The 21,226-nt window shown below is 39.6% G+C and overlaps 1 protein-coding gene across 4 annotated transcripts in view; it reads right to left on the bottom strand.

Annotated features, from left to right (window-relative positions):
* Nucleotides 1-21,226, bottom strand: part of IQCG (IQ motif containing G) — a 56,341-nt gene that overhangs the window by 23,876 nt on the left and 11,239 nt on the right. For 3 of the 4 annotated variants that reach the window (XM_069064981.1, XM_069064983.1, XM_069064984.1), the window contains exons 4-6: nucleotides 17,934-18,160; nucleotides 12,382-12,510; nucleotides 10,234-10,315 (exon numbers count right to left, since the gene is read on the bottom strand). In XM_069064981.1, the coding sequence (XP_068921082.1) occupies nucleotides 10,234-10,315; nucleotides 12,382-12,510; nucleotides 17,934-18,160 (438 nt within the window). The remainder of the gene's footprint in view (nucleotides 1-10,233; nucleotides 10,316-12,381; nucleotides 12,511-17,933; nucleotides 18,161-21,226) is intronic. The other variant, XM_069064982.1, reaches the window with a different exon arrangement.

Here is a 21,226-nt window from a genome sequence, read left to right as displayed (position 1 = left end):
TGCTCCTGGGCTAGAGCAATGGAAGGTACAAGAAAAACCAAGGCAGGGGTGGAAAAAAGGAAATGAAGGAAAAGGAAGGTGATTAGGAAGAAGAACGTGTGGGCCCCCAGGGGAATATAAGATGAAGAAAAAGTCAGTTAAAAAGTGTCATGCATAAAGGAGCAAGACCCAGATAACAATTTAGAAGTGGACTCTTTATTGGCACCACATGACTGCTAGGGGCCAGACCCCAAATCGCACAGCAACCAGCTGGGGCAAAGCCTCAGTTATTAAAGGCAAGCCTGTGTAGGCAGGAACTTGCAGAGGCTAAAATCAGTGATTGGTCAGTACATATTTTGATTTGTCACGGGCTGGAGAGTTTCCCTAGGAGGGGTTAAACCTGGTAGTTTGCTTACTTCCCTGAAGGACAGCTGGTTGGGGAAGGGGAAGGGAACTCGGGACCCAGAATAGGGCCACGTACAACACAAGCAATTATTAAGCATTTAGTATATACCAGGCATTGTGCTAAGCACTGGAGGTACAAAGAAAGGCAAAAACATAGTCCCTGACCTCAAGAGGTTCACATTCTTTTTTTTTTTTAAGCAATTGGGATTAAATAACTTGCTCAAGGTTACATGGCCAGGTGTTTCTGGGTGGGTGCTAAGTGTCTGAGCCCCGATTCCCAGGTCATCGCGACACTGGAGCCAGTGCTCTTACTTGCTGTGCTGTGCTACCTGGCTGCCCCTAGAGGCTCACATTCTAATGGGAGAGACATAAAAAAAAAAAAATGTAAGATTATGCAAGAACTATACAGCATCAATGCAAGGAAATCTCAGAAGGAAAATATTATCAAGGAGGACTGGGAAAGACTTTTTGCAAAAGGCAGAATTTGGACTGAGACTTGAAGGCAAGGAGGGAAAGTATGGACACAGCCAGTGCAAATGGTGAATCATTTTTGAGGAACTACAAGTAGTTCAGTGTAGCTGGATAATGGAATGTGTGGAAGGGAATAAAGTTGTGAAGGGCTTCAAATGCGTGAAGATTTTATATTTGATCTTGGAGATAAAAAGGAATCAGAACAAAAGGTTGCCTTTTAAAAACCATTCTTGATTCTTCCCCTGCTCCCCCTAGCCCCATCTATTTTGCTTTTTGCCTGTTCTGTTTTCTGGATCTTCATGCCTTCTGACCACCAATTTACCTCACCATGAGAAGAACACTTCTGAATCTGTTGAGAATTCTGGTTTTAATTTAAAGCAGATCTAACAGGAATAGCTATTCTCCCACTCTTGAAAGCATGTAGATTAGAAAGCAGCCTAACTGCTTATGAATGAGAGCTCAGTTTATTTTCACTTGGGAATAGCTCTAAAAATTGCTAAGGAAATATGAAAAATACCCAAATATATTTGGATATTTTACTTGAAATAGTTCCCTCAAACAAAACAATAGTGGGGAAATTACTGTAAAATCAGTTGCCAAATCCTCTAGTTTCCACCTCCACCACATGTCACAAGTCCCTTATCCCCACTCACACAGTCACAGTACACCTCAGGCCCTCACCATCTGGGGCCTGGACTTCTGCACAGTCTCCCTAATTGGTCTCCATGCTGCAAGCCACTCTCTAATACTCCCTCCTCCGCTCAGCTGCCAAAATGATTTTCTTCAACTGTAGGTGTGACCCCCCCCCTCCCACTAAATAACTTCCAGTTGTCCCTCTAGGATCACATAGAAACTCCTGTGTTTCTCATTTGATAGTCTCTAGAACCTGGCATCATCATACCTTCCCAGCCTTATTACACATTGCTGCCATCCATATACTATGTCGTACTGGCCTTCTTACTGATCCCCTTATGCAGTCCTTCACCTCCTATTACCATTTCCTTGCTTTGGCTGCCTCTCGTGCCTGCTAAGTCCTTCTTCCTCCTCTTAAACTCTCAGAATCGCTGGTTTCCTTCAAAACAGATTAAGTGCCACCTTCTGCATGAAGCCTTCCCTGGTCCTCTCCAGATGCCAGTGTTTTCCTCTCCAGATTACATTATATCCATTTTGTATATACTTCTTGTATGTGTGTTGTCTCCTCCAATATAATATAAGCTCTCTGAGGACAAGTACTGTTTCTCTCCTGTCTTTGTATCCCCAGAATCTGGCATTTAATAGGTGCTTATGAAATGCTTTTTGATTGATTGAAAGGGGGAGTCCATTTGGGTATGGGGAATAGCAAGGAAAAAAGTCATATAGAAGAGGAAAGAAAGGACTAGGGTATAAGACAAAGAGTTACCCAACACAAAGCACGCGACTTAGGTAAGTTGGAAGAGATAAGGCTGGAAAGGTAGGGAGTCAGAATGTGAAGGGCCTTGGAAGGGGATCAAGACAGTGTACTTTATTTGGTAGACAGAAGGCTTCCAAGCAATATGTGACATGATCAGAGCAATATATTAGGAATATTATTTCGGCAGCCTTGGTTAGGATGTATTAGGGAGATAGCATGATACAGTCAAAAGTACTTTGAGGATGTGCCTTCAAATCTTGGTTGTGTCACTTACTGTGTGACCTTGGACCTCTTGAAAATCAGTTTCTTCATCTGCAGAATTTAAGGGTCAGACTAGATGGCTTATAAGGTCCTTTCTATGTCAAACTATGATTGACAAGAAGATCTACTACTAGTAGGAAGACAAGTTGGGAGACATAATAATCTAGACAAGAAGAGGTGAGAGCCTTAACTAAAATGTGGGAATGGAAAAAATAGGTATGAAATTTATTATATGGATCATGTAGATATATTTATTATATAGAGAATACATATATGTATGGCATAATTATATATTAGAGAATATATTTGTTATAGAGATATATTATTTATATTATGTAAATAGAGAATATAAATGTATTTATTATATGGATAGATAATTTGTTATATTATGTTACATAAATATTATAGCATTATATGTTATACATTATTATATATTATATAGGATATATTAATTATATGGATATATATTATATAAATAGAGAACGTAGATATATTTATTATATAGATAGAGAATGTTCTTATTTATTAAGAATTATTATGTGCTGGGCAATGTGCTAAGCCCTGGGAAGAAAAACAGAAGTAAAAAGAAAAAGTCTCTTCTCTGATCTAAAGGAGTTTACATTCTAGTAGGGGATATTTACATATACAAAGGAAGTGAATGGGAGATGAGTGGAGGGAGAAATACCTGCATGGATGTAAGAAGAAAAAGACCAAAGAATCATGAGCAGACCCAGGAAAGATATGAGTGTGATTGGCCTAAGCTAGCTGGTCTTCCAATGGAGGTCTGAGGCAGGAAGGGGGGGTCACTGGGGCAGAGGTATCTCTGGGGTGAAACTGGAAAAGTCTGGAGAGTTAAGAGCGGAGCGGGAAGAGAGGTGAGCATGTTTAGCTTGAATACTTCCTCGAATGGAGTTTAAAAAGGGAGCTTGGACCAAAGAGGGCACAGAAAGCATGTGCTATGGTGCTGCATATGTACAGGACAGCTTTTCCTTTTGCACACCTCGTAGTAAAATGTGTACATTCCACACCCAGGATCCTCATAGGACTGTCTGTCTATGCATTAACACCAAGTGTAAAATTTACCACCAACTTGTGGTCTTCTCTCCAATGAGACTCAAGATTTGACAAGCAAATAGATGTGTGAACTGAATTTGAAGGAAAAGTCAAAGATAGCTCGGATGTTATTAGCCTGTCTGACAGGGAACCAGTCTAACTGTATGGTTAAACACAGTGGTTGGGAGAATTTATTTGGAGTTAAAGACTAAACTCATGCACATTCATCAGTTACTCCAGTTGTCTCTATCTTCATGAAGGGGAGGAGAACTGATCTAGCCAGCCTTGATCAGGAAGGTACTAAGGGAACTGGCCTGAGATTGTTGGAATGGCAACTGTTGGTAAAAACCAGTTTGGGACTAAGTTAACTTGATTCTTCTGAAGAGTAAGGCTCTGAAATTCCCAAGACTTTATTCTCAAGGGACAGCAATAGAGAAGAAAACAACACTCACTCATTTACTAAGCCCTGAAAGGTGATATTAGTCTGCTCGGGAAACTAGAGCCAGAAGCTAGCTGAGAATTGTAAGAGAAAAGCTGAGTTCCACTGAATGGAGGAGTTTGACTGCCCGCCTGACAGTAAACATGGAGTCTGACAAATTGTACAGAAAAAGGAGAAACAACAGATTTGAAAGTGTGGCTCTCTCAGAGCCAAAGAAAACGCTAGGAAGACTACGAGCTGAGTTTAGGACAGCTCTAAGCTTAAAGAAGGAATCCTTGGGGCCAGAAGGGAAAGTACCATCCTCTTCCTCAGGGCCAGGAACTGAGGCAAGACTGAAAAAGTCAACATCGTTACAATGTGGAAGGCAGCACACAGCACAAGGATAGAGACTCCAGGGGTGAGGAACCTGCAGCCTCCAGGCCACATATGACCCTCTAGTCCTCAATTTCGGTCCTTTGACTGAATCCAAACTTCACAGAACAAATCCCCTTAACAAAAGGATTTGTTTTGTAAAACTTGGACTCAGTCAAAACAAGGACTTAGAAGGTGACATGTGGCATTGAGGCCACAGGTTCCCCACCCCTGGTAGAGTTAGGAAGACTCATTTTCATGAGTTCAAATCCAGCCTCAGATACTAGCTGTGTGACCTTGGGCAAGTCACTTAACCCTTTTGCCTCAGTTTCCTCATCTGGAAAATGAGCTGGAGAAGGAAATGGCAAACCTCTCCAGTATCTCTGCCAAGAAAACCCCAAATGAGGTTGCAAAGAGTGAGAGAGCTGGACATGACTGAACAAGAACAAGCTCAAGTTCCCATTAATCGCTGTTAATTAAAGAGAAACTCTGAGCATGGGAATTATTATTTCAGCAACACCTGCAAATCATTCCTGTCCAGGGAAGTTTATTTCATATGACTTCAGTCTCTGAGAAACTGAATGATATCAATATGCCATCCTTGAGAACCAGACTAAGTTGACTGTGTCCCATCCTTATAAATTTCAGGTGGCTTTATCTTAAGCCCAGGAGCCTTTGAGTCTGCTGCACCTGTCTGATATCAATGATCTCAAATCTGGACCCCATAAATTCACAAAGGCATTTCTTAGAGACAGAGAGAGGTAGGCCTGGGCCATATGTGCCTATGCCTGTCTTCCTTATTGCAACCAATCATAATTTCCTAATTCTGCGATGTTACCAATCCTATAACTAATGTGATGTTTGTTCTATGCTTATAAAAAAATGTATTGCACCCTCAATTTGAGATCTTTTGGCTATTTAAGGGTACAAGAAACTCATTTTATTGGTGGGTAGCACCCCCACTAATAAACCATAACTTTGCTCAGAGAAGCCTGCCTCAATTTACCCTTTTATTAAATTTCAATTATGACAACTTTCAGAAATAACAGCAAGATGACATGGCAAATTTTATTAATTTATTTACACAAACGTCTCTTATGTATCTACTGTGGGTAAGGCCTGCTAAATTAACGGAAGTTTCAAGACATTCAAGCAAACGGAAGTCTTCCAAAAATAACATTTCTGAGGATTTGCCACTAAATCAGCTTTCTGTGACTACCCTCTGTGTAAGAAATTGTCTTTATCTTTGACCCTACACTCAACACTTTAGCCAATTTAACCTGTTTACCTGATGCTGTTCACCTGTGGGACCCAACAGGTTCATGTCTCAAGCAGCAAAGCATGTCAAAATTTTCTTGTCTGGGAAAGGAACTGCCTCATTTTCAAAGTTTCCTTGTGACTGAAATCTTCACTACTTGCCTACTTTCTCACATAGCCTCAAACACAAGCCTCCAGACAGCTGGCTGACACCATGGACTTAGAGTCAGGAAAGTCTGAATTTAAATTCTGCCTCAGATTCTTACTAGCTGTAGGATTCTGGGTAAGATGCTTTAAAAACAAATCTGTTTGCCTCAGTTTACCCAGCTGTAAAATGAGGATAATAACAGCACCTACTTCCCAGGCTTGTTGTGAGGATTAAATAAGAAATATCTGTAAAGCATGCTGCAAACTTGAAAGTGATAAAACAGCCCTAGCTACTAAGATTCCTTGGTCCGCTTCACTCCCATGCTTCCCACATAGTTTTTGTTCCCAGTTTTGTCTGGGTTCTCGTGGTGTTGATTTCCCACATAGTCTCTGCGGTCCACTATCACACTGTAGCTTCAGAATGAATTATGCTTTTCTGGGTGTTAGATTGCTTTTCACTCTTTGCTATGGCTAAATGCAATAGGAATGTTAGCCATGAGTTTCTATACCTAGAGGGAGTGAATGCTGTTGCTCAGAGAACTCTCTAATCGGCATGCTTTTAGGGGGCTAGAGTTAAGAGGGAAGGAATAGCTGGGAGGGCGCCAAATCTTAGAAATTCTCTTTAGATGTTGTTGCTTTGCTTTGCTTGTAACTATGTAACATTTTTTTTAATGAAGTGTTTGTGTTTTTATTTTTGTGAAACCAGCAGGGAGGTAAAGATGAATATCTCTTGTTTGTTATTAGGTAGTAAAAGAGAGTCAAGAAAGGTTAGATAGTGATGGAAAGAGTAAGGGGAGGGAAAGAGCTTTGTAACACAGACAAAGACTAAAACGAAACCCAAGAAGGGAGTTTTCACCAAAGAGAAAATATGAGTACAAGCCACCTTCTGTGAAGCTGCTGAAAACTCCCAGAGAGTTAAAGTGGTATTTGAAGAACAAAAGCAAAGAGCTGAGAGGGAAAATTATGTCCTAAGACAAACACCAAAAGCTTCTTTGTAATTAGCCAAGAGAAAGTAGGGTTAGATGTGGGAAGAGGGGGAGGCTGAGGACATTTTCTGGACAGATGACTGGGAGGCTCTGTTACCTGAGCTATTCCCTTCACTACCACAAAACAGCTAGATAATGCTCCAAATAAACTAAAAGATGTGTAGCAGCAACTGAAAAAGGAAAGAAAAGGACATCTTTACGAGGAAAAAAATAGCAGTAATACTAGAAATGAGCAAGCAGAGAATAGCTTTTAATATAATGAAAAAATGCTATGGGCCAAGAGAATGCCAGGATAAAAAGGCCAGAAAGAAAGCATAAATCCGTAATAACTACAACTGGAAAGTGGTTGGAAGGTCTAACAAAATGGGAAGGAGAAGATAAAGTATGAAATGAGAACTCTTTAATGGAAAAAGTTCAAAGGAAAATCTTAGCTTAGAACAGCAGCCAAACAGGGGCTAACTTGTGGGGGCAAAAGTGAAGACGTGGAAATTCAAAATTTCAATAATACAACAAGAGATATTAGAATGAAGTCAAAAGACAGCAAAACTAGAAGAACATTTGAGATATTTACAATAAAAAAAAAGAACTGACGGGGAAAACAGCATTTGAAAAGAGAATCTAAGCATCATTGGCTTCCCAGAAAAGCATAATGAAACAAACAAAAAACCTGAGCATCATAATTCAGAAAATCATAATAGACAATTGTCCAAAAGTATTGGAAGCAGAGGAAGATACACATTTCCACAGGCTGCTGCTAAAGAGGAACCTCAAATCTGTCCCACCAAATATTACAAGTAGCAAGGAAGAGACAGTTCATATGCCTAGTATTATTCACCATTAATGAGAAATGAAAGAAAAGATTGCTGTGAATACAGAATACTATAGTGAGAAGAAGTGCAGTCATGGGTCACTCAAAAATCAACAGAGTTCTGGAGAACAATTTGAAATTATGCCTAAAGGGTTATAAAACCCTTTGTACCACTCCTAGGTCTATATACCAAAGAGATCAAAGCAGAAGGAAAAGGACATATGTACAAAATATTTTTGCGGGGAAGCAATTGAGTTAAGTGACCTGCCCAGGGTCACACAACTAGTAAGTATCTGAGGCCAGATTTGAACTCAGATCTTCCTGACTCCAGTCCTGATTCTCTTTCCCTTGTGCCACCTAGCTACCCCACAAAATATTTACTGCAGCTCTTTTTGTGGTGGCAAAGACCTGGAAATTGAGGGGATACCCATCAACTGGGGAAACGGCTCTCTACCTCTAAAGAGAGAGAACTGATGAACTCTGCAGATTAAAACATATCCTTTTTCATTTTCTTTTTCTTGATTTTTTTTTTCAAAATGACTAATATGGAAATGTTTTGCACGATTTTACATACACCATTGATATTATGCTGGAGTAATAGTCAATGTTCATAATTTGGCAATATCAATGTAGTAAAAGTGATTATTGTCTCTAAATTACTCTTGGATTTAGTGTTTTAACCAATTGAATTATCATAGAGATTCTTTATGGCATTAGACAAAGTAATAACAAAATTCATTTGGCAAACAGGCTAACACAAGAGAAAAAGAAAATGATAGATGCTGGAGGGGATGTAGAAAAATAGGTATACCAATGCATTGTGAACTTGTCCAACCATTCTGAAGAACAATTTGGAACTACGCCCAAAGGACCATAAAACTCTGTGTACCCTTTGACCCAGCAATACCACTACTAGGTCTGTATCCCCAAGAGATCAAAGAAAAGGGAAAAGGACTTACATGTAAAAAAATGTTTATAGCAGCTCTTTTTGTGGTGGCAAAGATTGTAAATTGAAGGATGCCTATCAATTGGGGAATGGCTGAACAAGTTGTGGTATAAGACTATCATGAAATACTACTATGCTATAAGAAATCATGAAGGTGATGGTTTCAGAAAAACATGGGAAAATGTATAAGATCTGATGCAAAGTGAAATGAGTGGAACAAGGAGAATATTTTACACAGTAGGAGGAATACTGTAACTATGATCAACCATGAAAAACTTAGCTATTCTGATCAAGACAATGATCCAAAACAATTCTAAAGGACCAATAATGAAAAAAAAATGCCTCTTATCTCCTGAGAGAGAACTAATGAACTCTAAGCACAGATGGAAACACAGTTTTTTCACTTTTTTTCTTGCTTTTTTTGTTTTTTGCAACATGGCTAAAGTTAAAATATGTTTTGCATGACTTCACATGTATAATTGATATATTGCTTGCCTTCCCATTGGATGGAAGAGGGGAGAGAGGTAGGGAGGGAGATAATTTAGAAGTCACACCAATAGGAAGTAACTATCAAAATTATCTGGTTCTAGATGAAACAGAAAAGTAGATCAGTGCCTGCTTCTGAGAGCATATGCAACAATCCACACCCACAGTGTCTCTCCTCCAAACAAAAGATACATTTTCACATCTTTTTCCAAGGCCATCTTTGATCAGTTTTATTTTATTTTTTTCCCTTTTACATTTTCCAGTTACAGTGTGTGTTTTTCTCCTAATTTTACTTCTTTTTGTATCATTCTTGTTTCTCTGAAGACCTTATATTTGTGATGTCTAAATAGCACTCTCACAAGCTATGTATCATACAGATTGAGCAGCCATTTCCCATTCATAGGATCACAGATTTAGAGTTTAGAAGGAAGCCTTGTGATGATCATTAAATTCAAGCTCCTTATTTTACAGATAAGAAAATTCCAACCCAAGAAATTCAGTGAATTGCTCAGGGTTACAGAGTTGAAAGGGTCTGAGGTAGACTCTAAAACCAGACCTTCCTGATTCCTAGTCCAGCATTCTATCCATTATACCAAGTGGCCTCTCTTTATTACAACAAGCCCAGTCAATGGGTCCCTAATTTGTCCTAATCTCCTGCTCCCACAAAAAGTGCTGCTGTGAATATACTGTTATGAATATCACCTCCTAGTCACCACTTCCAAACCATGTCTCCTGCAATGGAGCCATGTGGTCCATGTCCCCTGCTTTCCTCCAGCCTCCCCACACTGGAACCCCTGGAATCAATCTGATCCCAGACGGGTAACCTTTGGCCTTGCTTTGCCTGGAACTAAGCCTCTAAGTCACTTCCAGGTCACAATTATTTTAGAAATCAGGAAAAAAAAATACTAAGTGTCCGAGGCCAGATTTGAAGTCAGGAAGATGAGTCTTCCTGATTCCGAGTCCAGAACTCTATCCACTGAGCCACCCAGGAAATGACATACTCTAGTATTTTTGCCAGGAAAAGCCCAAATGAGGTCAAGGAGAATCAGACCCAAGTGAAATGATTCAACAGCAACAAAATACATCAAGAGTGAATTTTTCGTTGGAGAACCCACAGCAACCCTTCCTAGATAAAAGCTTTATATGGGGGAAGGAATATTCCCACTTTTTATTTCTGTCAGATCAGTAACTACTGATGCCTGTGTTCCTCTGGTCACAAAGGGATTGTTCCTCTGGTCACAAAGGGATTCTTACCTGTGTTTCTACTTGCCGCTCATTTTTGACATTCTGAAGCTCCTTCTGGAGAGATTTTATCTGTTTTCTCTTCATTTCCTCCCTAAAATAAATGAGAGAGGGAGAAGGAATAGTTAGTGCATTGAGTACAGTTCACCTTAGGGATTCACTGGAAAATATCACTCTTCTTCTGATCAGCATTGTACTAGATACATCCCAAGTTCCCATGCTCTGCTTGTCTCAGTTAAAAATCTCTTGCTAAACTTCTATACCAAAACAGGCATATCTACTTTCTTCTGACATTTTTAGGGAGTAAGAAAACCTTTATTTACAAAGCATGTACCTAACTGGCATGCAGGATTTTATTTTAACATCAAGTGTCATAAAACCCCCACCTCTAAACTAGTTAATTCAGTTTGAAGAGTGCTAATCAAAGAACTCATTCAAGCCCTCATCAATTTTTACCTGTTTCTCCCAGCCACCAGTCTCTCCCCATTCTAACCTAGCTAGAGTAATTTTCCTAATGCAAGACTTTATGTCCTTAAAACTCAAGCTTGATATACAAATGAGGTCACAGAATGCTTTGTTGAGGCTACATATTTCTTTCTTGGATAATATGATGAAGTTCATGGAGAATCCATGAAGAGCAATGAAAGAACACGCACAAAAACAACAAAAACCATGCCAAAGAAAAACTGAATTTCACAGAACTTTTAAAAAAAAGAATACCAGGGGCAGCTAGGTGGCACAGTGAATAGAGCACCTGCCCTGGATCAGGAAGACCTGAGTTAAAATCTGATCTCAGACACTTGATACACTAGCTGTGTGAGTGACCTTGGGTAAGTCACTTAACCCCAATTAATTGCCTTGCCTTCTCCCCTCCAAAAAGGAAAAAAAAAGAATCTCCAAATTTGTCATGTTGTAGAATTTTTTTTCTTATTTCTAAAGAAAATTAATTTGGATCCCATTTTTGTTGTTGTTTTTATTCAGTCACGTCCAATTTTTTGTGATCCCATTTAGGGTTTTCTTGGCAAAAAGATACTGGAGTGGTTTGCCATTTCCTTTTCCAGATCATTTTACAGATGAGGAAACCAAGGCAAACAGAGTTGAATGACTTGTCCAGGGTCACAAAGCTAATAAGAGTCTGGGTCAGATTTGAACTCACAAAGATGAGTCTTCCTGACTCCAGGCCAGCACTCTATCCATTGTGCCATCTAGCTGCCCATCTGGACCCCACAGCACCTTCTAAACCTATACCATATACTATGCCATTTAGTACATAAGCATCCCCTGCTTTTTGGCATGAATCTCATTCCTTTTATTTTTCAATAATATGTCACGTCTCTTCTTCTTACTATTTGTGAGACCCTGGACAAGTCACTTAACCCTGTTTGCCTTAATCCCCTGGAGAAGGACATGATAAACCACTCCAATCTTTGCCAAAAAAAAACCCCATGGACAGTATGGTCCATGAGGTCACAAAGAGTCACACGCAACTGAACAAGAACCCAGGATTTTTGTGAGGATCCATCAAATGAGATTATACGTGGAGCATTTTGCAAACCTTACTCTATAGATGCTATCGATCATTAGCTACTGAAAGATAGAACAGGGGGTGGATAGGTATGAAGTCATAAGAATAAAGATTAGGTTCCATATTGGGCATGAGTGAGATGGGTTCTGGGATCAGACAGGAGCAGCTGACTGGAGAGGCAGCTCTTATATTTTTTGGGGGGGAGGGCAGTTGGGGTTAGGTGACTTGCCCAAGGTCACATGGCTAGTTTTTGTGTTAAGTGTCTGAGGTCACATTTGAACTCAGGTCCTCCTGACTTCTGGGCTGGTGCTCTATTCACTGCACCACCTAGCCACCCCCTGGAGAGGCAGCTCTTGATGAGCTGTGGGGCCAGTTTCCACAGAGTGACGTTAGCATTTGGGGAATCATGACAATGAAGCCCTGTATGGCATCTGATTGATTCAGTTCTGACTTTCTAAAGGTCTCCATAAGGGAAAAGGGTACTTGAAGGCACAAGCAAACCTACAGTAACTGTTAATAGTGTGTGAGTAGATACATGTCAATCTGCTTCAGAAATCCGATACTCTCATAAGAATATTTTTTAAGATGTTATATTTAAAATGTAGGAAAGCTGATATATTTAAGGTTACTCTGACCTGGCAATTATCTCACAGAAGTTTGTTTTTTTTTCCTTTTCTTTGTCCAAAGCTTTCAGAAGACTAGTAAACGTTCCAAATTTCTGCATCTCTTCTACAGTTTCCCTAAGTATTTCGCAGGCATACTCTCTGCCAGTGAGAACAAGACAAAACACAGTGGGTTAGTGATGCTTGTTTCCCTGTCCCCACAAAGGGTTACAACTTGTTTCTTAATCACAGAATGTAAGATCTGCAAAGCACTCTGGAATTCACCTTGTCCAACCACCAGTTTACACATGAGAACACGAGGTCCAGAGAGGGCACCGATTGGAAGAACCCTGTGTCTCTTGGTTTCTACTTCAGTTTCCACTCTACCATGCTCTCTCTCATAGGGGAAAATTGCAAAATGTTCAGAAAAAGCAGTTTGAAAATAACAGTAGCTCATTTTTATATGGCACTTCATCATAGTTGACAAAGTACTTTCCTCAGAATCACCCCGTGAGGTAGACAGTCCAACCAGGATTAGCCCCATTGTGCAAAAAACCCCACAGAGGCTCAGGAACTTGACCAAAGTTATGCCACTAGTAAGTAATAGAGCTGGGACTCAAATCCTTCAAGTCCAGAACTCTTTCTTCTTTTTTTTAAAAAATAATTCTTATTGATGTTGTCTGTTTCTTATAGCTCCATAATATCCCATGTATCCTTTTCTTTCACCTTCCCCAAGAACCATCCTATATGGTAGACAGTGGCTTTTGTTTGTTTGTTTTTAGAGAGGAAAAAACAATTAGCACAACTGATTGACAGACTGAGAAAGTCTAAAAACATGGGCAATGTGGACCTCCCACCTGCACCAAGGGGTAGGTTGGGGATGTTTTCCCATCTCTCTTCATTCAAGTCTTGCTTGATCTTTATAATGTTGTTAAATTTACTTTGGATTATTTTGTTGTGTGATTGTTCTCTCCATTTACATTATTATGGTTACTATATATATACACATATATATGTATATATATTGTTTTCTTGGCTCTGCTTAGTTCACTCTCCATCAGCTCATATAGGTCTTTCCATGTTTCTCTACACTCATCATACATTTCATTTCCTACAGTGCAATAATATTCCATTACATTCATGTACCACAAATTTGTTTAGCCATTTCCCCAATTGATGGTCATCTACTTTGTTTCCAACTTTAGCAATCACAAAAAAAATTGCTGTTACAAATATTCTCAAGTATATGGGGACTTTTTTTTCTTCTTATAGATGGCTTTCTTGGGGTATAAGCCCAGTAACAGTCTCTGGTTCAAAGAGTATGGACACTTTAGTCACTTTATTTGCATAATTCCAAATTACTTTCCAAATAGTTGTATCATTTCACAGCTCCACCAACAATGTATTAGAGTACCTATCTTCCTCTAAACCCTCCAATGTTGACTTGCCATTTCTTGTCATTTTTGCAAATTTGTGGGATATAAAGTGAAACCTCTGAGTTGTTTTGGTTTCACCAAGAAATCTTTCAATTATACAAAGTTACTTCTCACAATGAATAACGTGAGCTAGACTCATTAGCAGCAGTTTCCATTTAATATTCTATTGTTTGCCTTAAATACTGTGAAAATTGATGAGGGGAAAAAAGGCTGATCATAAAATGTTTTAGAAGATATCTGAAATATATTAACATCATGAACCTGAAGCATTAGATTCTAACAGCAACCAAAAATAATCCTTCATGTACTGTTTTAGGATAACATACTTTCATAAAACACCTACAATGAATTTCATATTCTAAATTCAAAGCTCTCAGAGGGGCTATATACATATTCTGTATAGGCAATGAGAGTAAGGAGGAGAAAAAACTTAGCTACAAATCATCAAATTTACACTAAATTCTTAGATGTAGCAATGTAGAATATCTGTCACAGATATCCTTTTGCATTCCACTTAGCTTATAGATGCTGAAGATGCATATTTTCCCAAAGATTCTATAACATCTTGAAGTCTCTTCTGAGCTAGATACTGGGCATAAGTATCTAAATACTAAATCTGTTTTAAAATAGCATTTAAGTATATTAATTCTACATCTGTGATCTAATGTTCCCTTTGAACTACTAATTAGAAATTGTTAAACTTGGGTCATGTACTCTACTGGAAAAGAGAGGAGCCATTAAACCTAAAATGAAAAAGGACCATTCATTACCAGGCCGAATTTACAAGCAGATCTTTCTGTCTCCTGTCTGGATCCAGTCCAGATTAAAAACAATAAGAACCATGGCCTTTGTGACAGAGATGGTTACTTTCATAAACTCTGATTTACCAAAAGTCTATACTACAAAACTATATCTTATATAGACTTATAGGACAGAGAAAACAGATGATTGCCCTTGAGTAATGGGCATAAAGCTAAATTCATTGTTGTCTATTAATAGCTAAAGCCCTAGAGAACTCTGTTTTGCTTTCACTATCTCTCTGAACTTCTTTCCATGGTTCTGGGACAATTCAGAGCAAATCTCAGCAAATTCTGGGATACTGGCACAGAAAAGAGGTTATTTTGCCCCCACCTGGGATCAAGATGATCCCTTCTGTAATAGAAGCAGGAGCCCCATGGGTTCTTCATGCTTTCTTTCTCTTGCACACTTCTCTCTTCTTCCAATTGAAAATTCTAGAGCCCGGGGTGGCTAGGTGGCGCAGTGAATAGAGCACCGGCCCTGGAATCAGGAGGACCTGAGTTCAAATCTGACCTCAGACACAACACAAAAACTAGCCGTGTGACCTTGGGCAAGTCACTTAACCTCAAAAGAAAGAAAGAGAGAAAGAGAGAGAGAGAGAGAGAGAGAGAGAGAGAGAGAGAGAGAGAGAGAGAGAGAGGGAGGAAGGGATGAATGAAAAGGAGCGAGAGGGAAACAGAGAGAGAGAAAGAGACAAAGAGAGAGAGAGAGAGAGGAAGGGAGGAAGGAAGGAAGGAAGGAAGGAAGGAAGGAAGGAAGGAAGGAAGGAAGGAAGGAAGGAAGGAAGGAAGGAAGGAAGAAAGAAAGGAAGAAAGGAAGAAAGGAAGAAAGGAAGAAAGGAAGAAAGAAAGAAAGAAAGAAAGAGAAAATTCTGGAGCAGAGACAGCACAGTGGAGGGTCAGGACCTAGGCAACAGGGCCATAGCAGTGCAGTCAACCAGAGACTGACTGAAGAACAACCAAGTGGGGGCCCATCCAGGCAGCATGAATGAACTCTGTGAAACACAAAGTGTGACCACCCAGGACCAGGTGAGAAAAGGTAGCCACTTGTTCAGGATGTTCATCTAGTTGCACATGTACAACAAATTGTACTCAATATCACCACCCAGTGGCTAACAAATATATGACAGTATGAGCTAATTCCAATCCCTTGGTAGATTGTTCCCCCCTTGGTGATGCCCAAATGAGCCAATACTTCGAGTGAACACTACCTCACCCAAAGATGTTTTATCCGCATTTACACTCCCTACATATTTATATCCCATATGCTAATGTCACAGGGAGTAATGAGGTCACATAAATATCAGAAATCAACGGAGCACCGTCTTTCTCATATTTAACCCATTTTAAGTAAACATGCTCTAATACTATGAAGCTCCAGGAGGCATTTAGGATCAATGGACTGATAAATATCAGTGTGGCTACTTGTCCATTCGGTTTCTCGTGGACACACTGTAGTTGATTTTTCTATCTCACTCTCTACAGAAATTCTTTTAAACTTTCTTGTTTCTACTCAAGCTTCCCTCCCCATCTCCCACCCCCTCCTCAGAAGACCTTCCCTCACACTTCACTGAAAAGACGGAAGCCACTAGTTCCCTCTCTTTCTCTCTTCATCTCACACCATTCGTACGTTTTCCCCACCATTTCCTCCTTCACTCTCGTCTTCTCCCGGCCAATAACGACATGTCATGATACCTTTCTTTCTGGTGCCCCCCCGTGTTATCCCCACTCTCTAATAGTCAAGCTCTTCTTATCTACCGATTCCTTCCCTGCTGCCTAGAAACAGATGCATACCGCCCCCCCTTTCCTTTAAAAAAAATCTTCACTGGGTTCTACTATTCCTACTGGCTGTCATCCTATCATATTTCTCCTCCCCTTATCCAATAAACTCCTTGAAAAAGCTGTCTACATGAGGTACTTCTACTCTTCCAAACCTCAGCAATCTGGCTTCTGACCTCATCATCACCTAAACTGACCCTGCTCTCTCCAAAGTCACCACTGATTTTTGATGATCAGATCCAATGGCCTCTTCTCCATCCTCTCTTTCTGACCTCTCTGCAGTGTCTCATAGCTGATTACTTTCTTCCCCAGGACATTCTCTCTTCTCTCAGTCCGACACTGCTTCCTCCTGTGTCTCCTCCTATGTACCTGATTGCTGCCTCTCAGCCTTTCTTGCTGCCATCCCCAATGATTGTGGGTGCGTATCAAATCGATGCCTTGGGCCCTCTTCTCGTTTTCCTCAACTCTGTCTGGAGTGGTGAGTTCTTTAGTCCATGTGTTCAGTTATCACCTGTATGCAGGTGATTCCTAGATCTCTCTACTCAGTCCTAGCCTCTTCCCTCAGCTCCAGGCTCTCATCACCAACTGCCTTTTGAACATTTTGAACCAGATGTCTCATAGACATCTCTAACTCAATGTTTAAAAAATAATTCATTATTATCCCCACTGCTCACCCCTCCCACTTTCCAAACTTCCCATTACTGTCACGGGCACCACCATCTCCCCAGTCACCCAAGCCTACAACTTCATTGTCATTCTTGACTCATTCTTACTCATCCCACACAGTCAATCTGTTGCCGAATCTTGTCACTTCTGCTTTCATAACATCTTTTATGTATGTCTCCTACTTGCCACTCACACAATTATTGCCCTAATACAGGTCTCTGTTACCCTCACCTGAACTATTGGTTCTGATTGGTCTCCTTGTCTTAATTCTCTCCCTACTCCCATCCTTTCACCATTCAGCTGGCCAACTGATTTTCCTAAAGTCTAACTCCAGTGGCTCCCTATTTTCTCCAAGAACAAATATAAACTTAAATATTTGGTCTTAAAATCTCTTGGTAACCTGGCCTTTTGCCACTTTTCCAGTCTTTTGAAACTTTTCTCTCCCTCCCCCTCCACTTGATGATCCAGCTACATTAGCCTATTTGCTGTTCCCTGAACAAGACACAACATCTCCCTCTCATTGCCTTTGCACTAGACGTCCCCTTCCCTGGAATGGTCTGCACCCCTTACCTTTTTGTTTCCCTGATTTCCTTCAAGACATAGCTCAAATTCCACCTTCTTTCAGAGACCTTTTCCTTTTATCCAGCTGCTACTGCCTTCCTCTCTAGGAATTCCTTCTACCTACTCCACACTCAGTTTATAGCTTTTTAAAAAGTTGTCTCTATTAGAATGTCAGCTCCTTGAGGGCAGGGACTGTTCTTGCCTTTCTCCATGTCCTTAGTGCTTAGCCCAGTGCCTGGCATAAAGCAAGGGCTTAATAAATGCTTGGGTTTTGGTTTTTTTTTTTTTTTAGCCATCCACCCATCCATCCAGTTATTAAGCTGATGACATATTTTCTCTCTCTTACCTATCTGACTGAACTTTGCTGAGATTTTCTAAAGTCAGGATGGTTTGCCTTGCAGGTCTTTTAGCAATGAAATCTTCTGTTTTGTCTTCATGTTTTTCAGGCTGGGCTCGATGTATCAGCTTGGCTCCTTCTAATTCTGCTGCTGTGCTAGATTTTCTCTGTTGCATGATAGATGTTTGCAATCGGTCTAGGTTTTGGACGACAATGTTCATGTCTCTGCTTGATTTCTGAAAGAATATATAATATTTTTACACATGAAAGAGAAGAGAAAAAGACCAACATTGTGCTTAAAAATAAATAGAATGTGTGTCAGTATTAAGAAGAAGGAGATTCTAGCAAGTGGCACAATGCATGATGGTATAGTGTAGATGGTACTGTGGGGAAAATCCAAAGAAATTTTTAGACCCAAAATTTAACATTGTAGAAGAGATTATTAGAGGACTGACTTATCTCTGTTCTATGACTGTTTTTAGTATACTGTTTCGAAACACTTGAGCTAAATTGTTTTGTCAATTGTATTAGGATTCTCTATTTATTTAGAATTATATGACTTAAGAGTAGAAAGAGATCTAAGGAGCATTTTCTTCAGTCCTCTCACTTTAGGTGAAGCGGTTTAAGGTCATACAGCTAGCTAGTTAAGGGAAGAGCTGAGATATGTGAATGCCCTCTAGGCAAAGGGAAAACAAGAAAGACTCTAGCAATCACCTCCTGAAAACAACTACATCAAGACAATTCCCAGGAACATGATGGCATAATCCAGAGCTTTCCAGGTCCAAGAGAAAATACTTCATGCAGCCAGAGAGAAGGAGTTCAAGTACTGAGAAACCATAATAAGGACTACCCAAGATTTAGCAGTTACCACTATTAAGAAGCAGAGAGCATAGAATGTAATATTCCAAAAGGCAAAAGATATAAGCTAACTTACACAATAAAACCAAGTATACTAAAATGAGAGGGGAGGAAGAAAGAGAAGAACCATCAATGAAATAGAAAACTTTCAAGCATTTCTGATTACATGATCAGAATGGAATAGAAACTGAAATATAAACATGGGAGATCAGAGAAACATAAAAAGATAAACACAAATAAGCAAAAGAAGGGACTATATAAGATGAATTGTTTACATTATAATGGATAGAGGTGGGGGGAGATGATACAAGAGTCCTTTCAGAACACTGATGTCATCAGAGACAATAAAGAGAGTAAAGACCAAGGACCTGGGAATGATTTTTTTTTAAAGCAATCGGGGTTAAGTAATTTGCTCAAGGTTACACAGCCAGTTATTTCTGGGTGTGGTGCTGAGTATCTGAGCCTGGATTTGATCCAGGTCATCCAGACACTGGAGCCAGTGCTCTTCTTACTCTCTGAGCCACATGGCCACCCCTAAGCAATTGGGGCTAAGTAACTTGCTTAAGGTTACACGGCCAGGTGTTTCTGGGTGGGTGCTAATCTGAGCCCAGGATTCGATCTCCAGGTCTTTTCAACACTGGAGCCAGTGCTCTTACTCGCTGTGCTACCTGGCTGCCCCCTGGGAATGATTTTGTTATGTTTTGATGATACTGAAATAAGAAAAGAAAGGGATAAGAAAAGGATATCTTAATATGAACAGGCAGTTTCCAGAGGTTGAAATTAAAGATATCTATAAGCATATGAAAAAATGCTCTAAATCACTATTGATTAGAGAAATGCAAATCAAAACAACTCTGAGGTGCCACATCTTACTAGCCAGATTGGCTAAGATGACAAAATAGGAAAATGATAAATGCTGGAGAGGATGTGGAAAAATTGGAATACTAATGTGGTGTTGGTGGAGTTGTGAACTGATCCAACCATTCTGGAGAGCAATCTGGAACTATGCCCACAGGACTATATTTAATAAGTGCATACCCAGCCATACCACTTCTGGGGTTGTATCCCAAAGAGATCATAGAAGTGGGAGGAAGACCAGTATGTATAAAAATATTTATAGCAGCTCTTTTTGTGGTGGCAAAGAATTGGAAATCAAGGGGATGCCCATCAATTGGGGAATGGTTGAATAAGTTGTGGTATATGAATGTAATGGAATACTATTGTGCTATAAGAAATGAGGAGCAGAGGGACTTCATGATAACCTGGAAAGACATATAAACTGATGTTGAGTGAGAAGAGTAGAACCAGGAGAAATTTTTACACAATTACAGACACAACGTATGTGTGATGACTAACCTTGACAGACGGGACTCCTCTCAGCAATGTAAGTTTAGAAGAAAACTCCAAAAGACTCATGATGGAAAGAGATTTAATGTTTAATGTGAATGTTTAATTTAGTGTTTAATGTGAAGGTATTTGTGGATCCTATATTTGACTGCATGCTGCTGTGGGGGGGGAAGGGGGAGAATATTTGAAACTCAAAGGATTGTGGAACTGAATGTTGTAAACTAAAAGTAAATAAATTAATTTAAATTAAAAAAAAAAAGAAAAGGATATCCTAGGGGAAAAGGGGAGCATGCTGGAGGTAAGAGAATTTATTGTCTCCATAAAAAGGTTTCACAAGTAGAATCTCACACAAATGTGGGAGGAGCAGGGGAAGCTCAAGTCAACTGAACCTCATTTTCCTTTAAACTGGTCAAAAGAGGGTAGATCTCTCCCTCACACACGCATTTATAAAGAGGTTAGTCTAAAAATACATTCAATTCACCAGAGAGACAAGAGGTGAGAGAGAGAAAGGAAAAAAGGGTGAGAGGAAGGGTAGATTCAAGGAGGGATTGGTCATAAGCAAAAGAAACCCCAAGCTTTAAGAAGGGAAGGGGAGATAATGAAAAGAGATTTAAAAGGAAAGAAAGGGCAAGACTTTGTGATAAAGAAAGGTCAGAGGAGTAAAGACAGGAAAAAGTATAAGAGAACAGGAAAAAGAGAAATACATAATCAATAATCATGACTTTGAATGAGAATGGGATAAATTTACCTATAACACAAAAAAAGGGTAACAGAATGGCTTAGTAAGTAGAATCTAATAATATGTTATTCATAATGAGTACATTTAAAACATAAAGGCTCACACAGAGTTAAAATAGTAGGCTTGAGCAAATCTGTTGCGCCTCAGACGAATCTTTTTTTAAAAAACAAGGTTAGAAATTATGATTCCAGACAAGTCAACAGCAAAAATAGACTCAAAAGACGTAAACAGGGAAATTACATTTTTGTCCAAAAGGTCTCATAAAAAATGAATGAACTTCAATACTTAAGATATATGCAACAAATGTAATAGCAGCTAAAAACATAAAGAAAAAGCTAAATGAGTTATAGGAAGAAAT

Source organism: Petaurus breviceps, unplaced genomic scaffold, assembly GCF_028583685.1.
Source record: "Petaurus breviceps papuanus isolate PSGF00001 unplaced genomic scaffold, PetGlider_PUasm1.0 90654, whole genome shotgun sequence".
NCBI lineage: Eukaryota > Metazoa > Chordata > Mammalia > Diprotodontia > Petauridae > Petaurus > Petaurus breviceps.
Note: the sequence above shows the minus strand (reverse complement) of the source record. Positions and strands in the feature narration are given on the sequence as shown.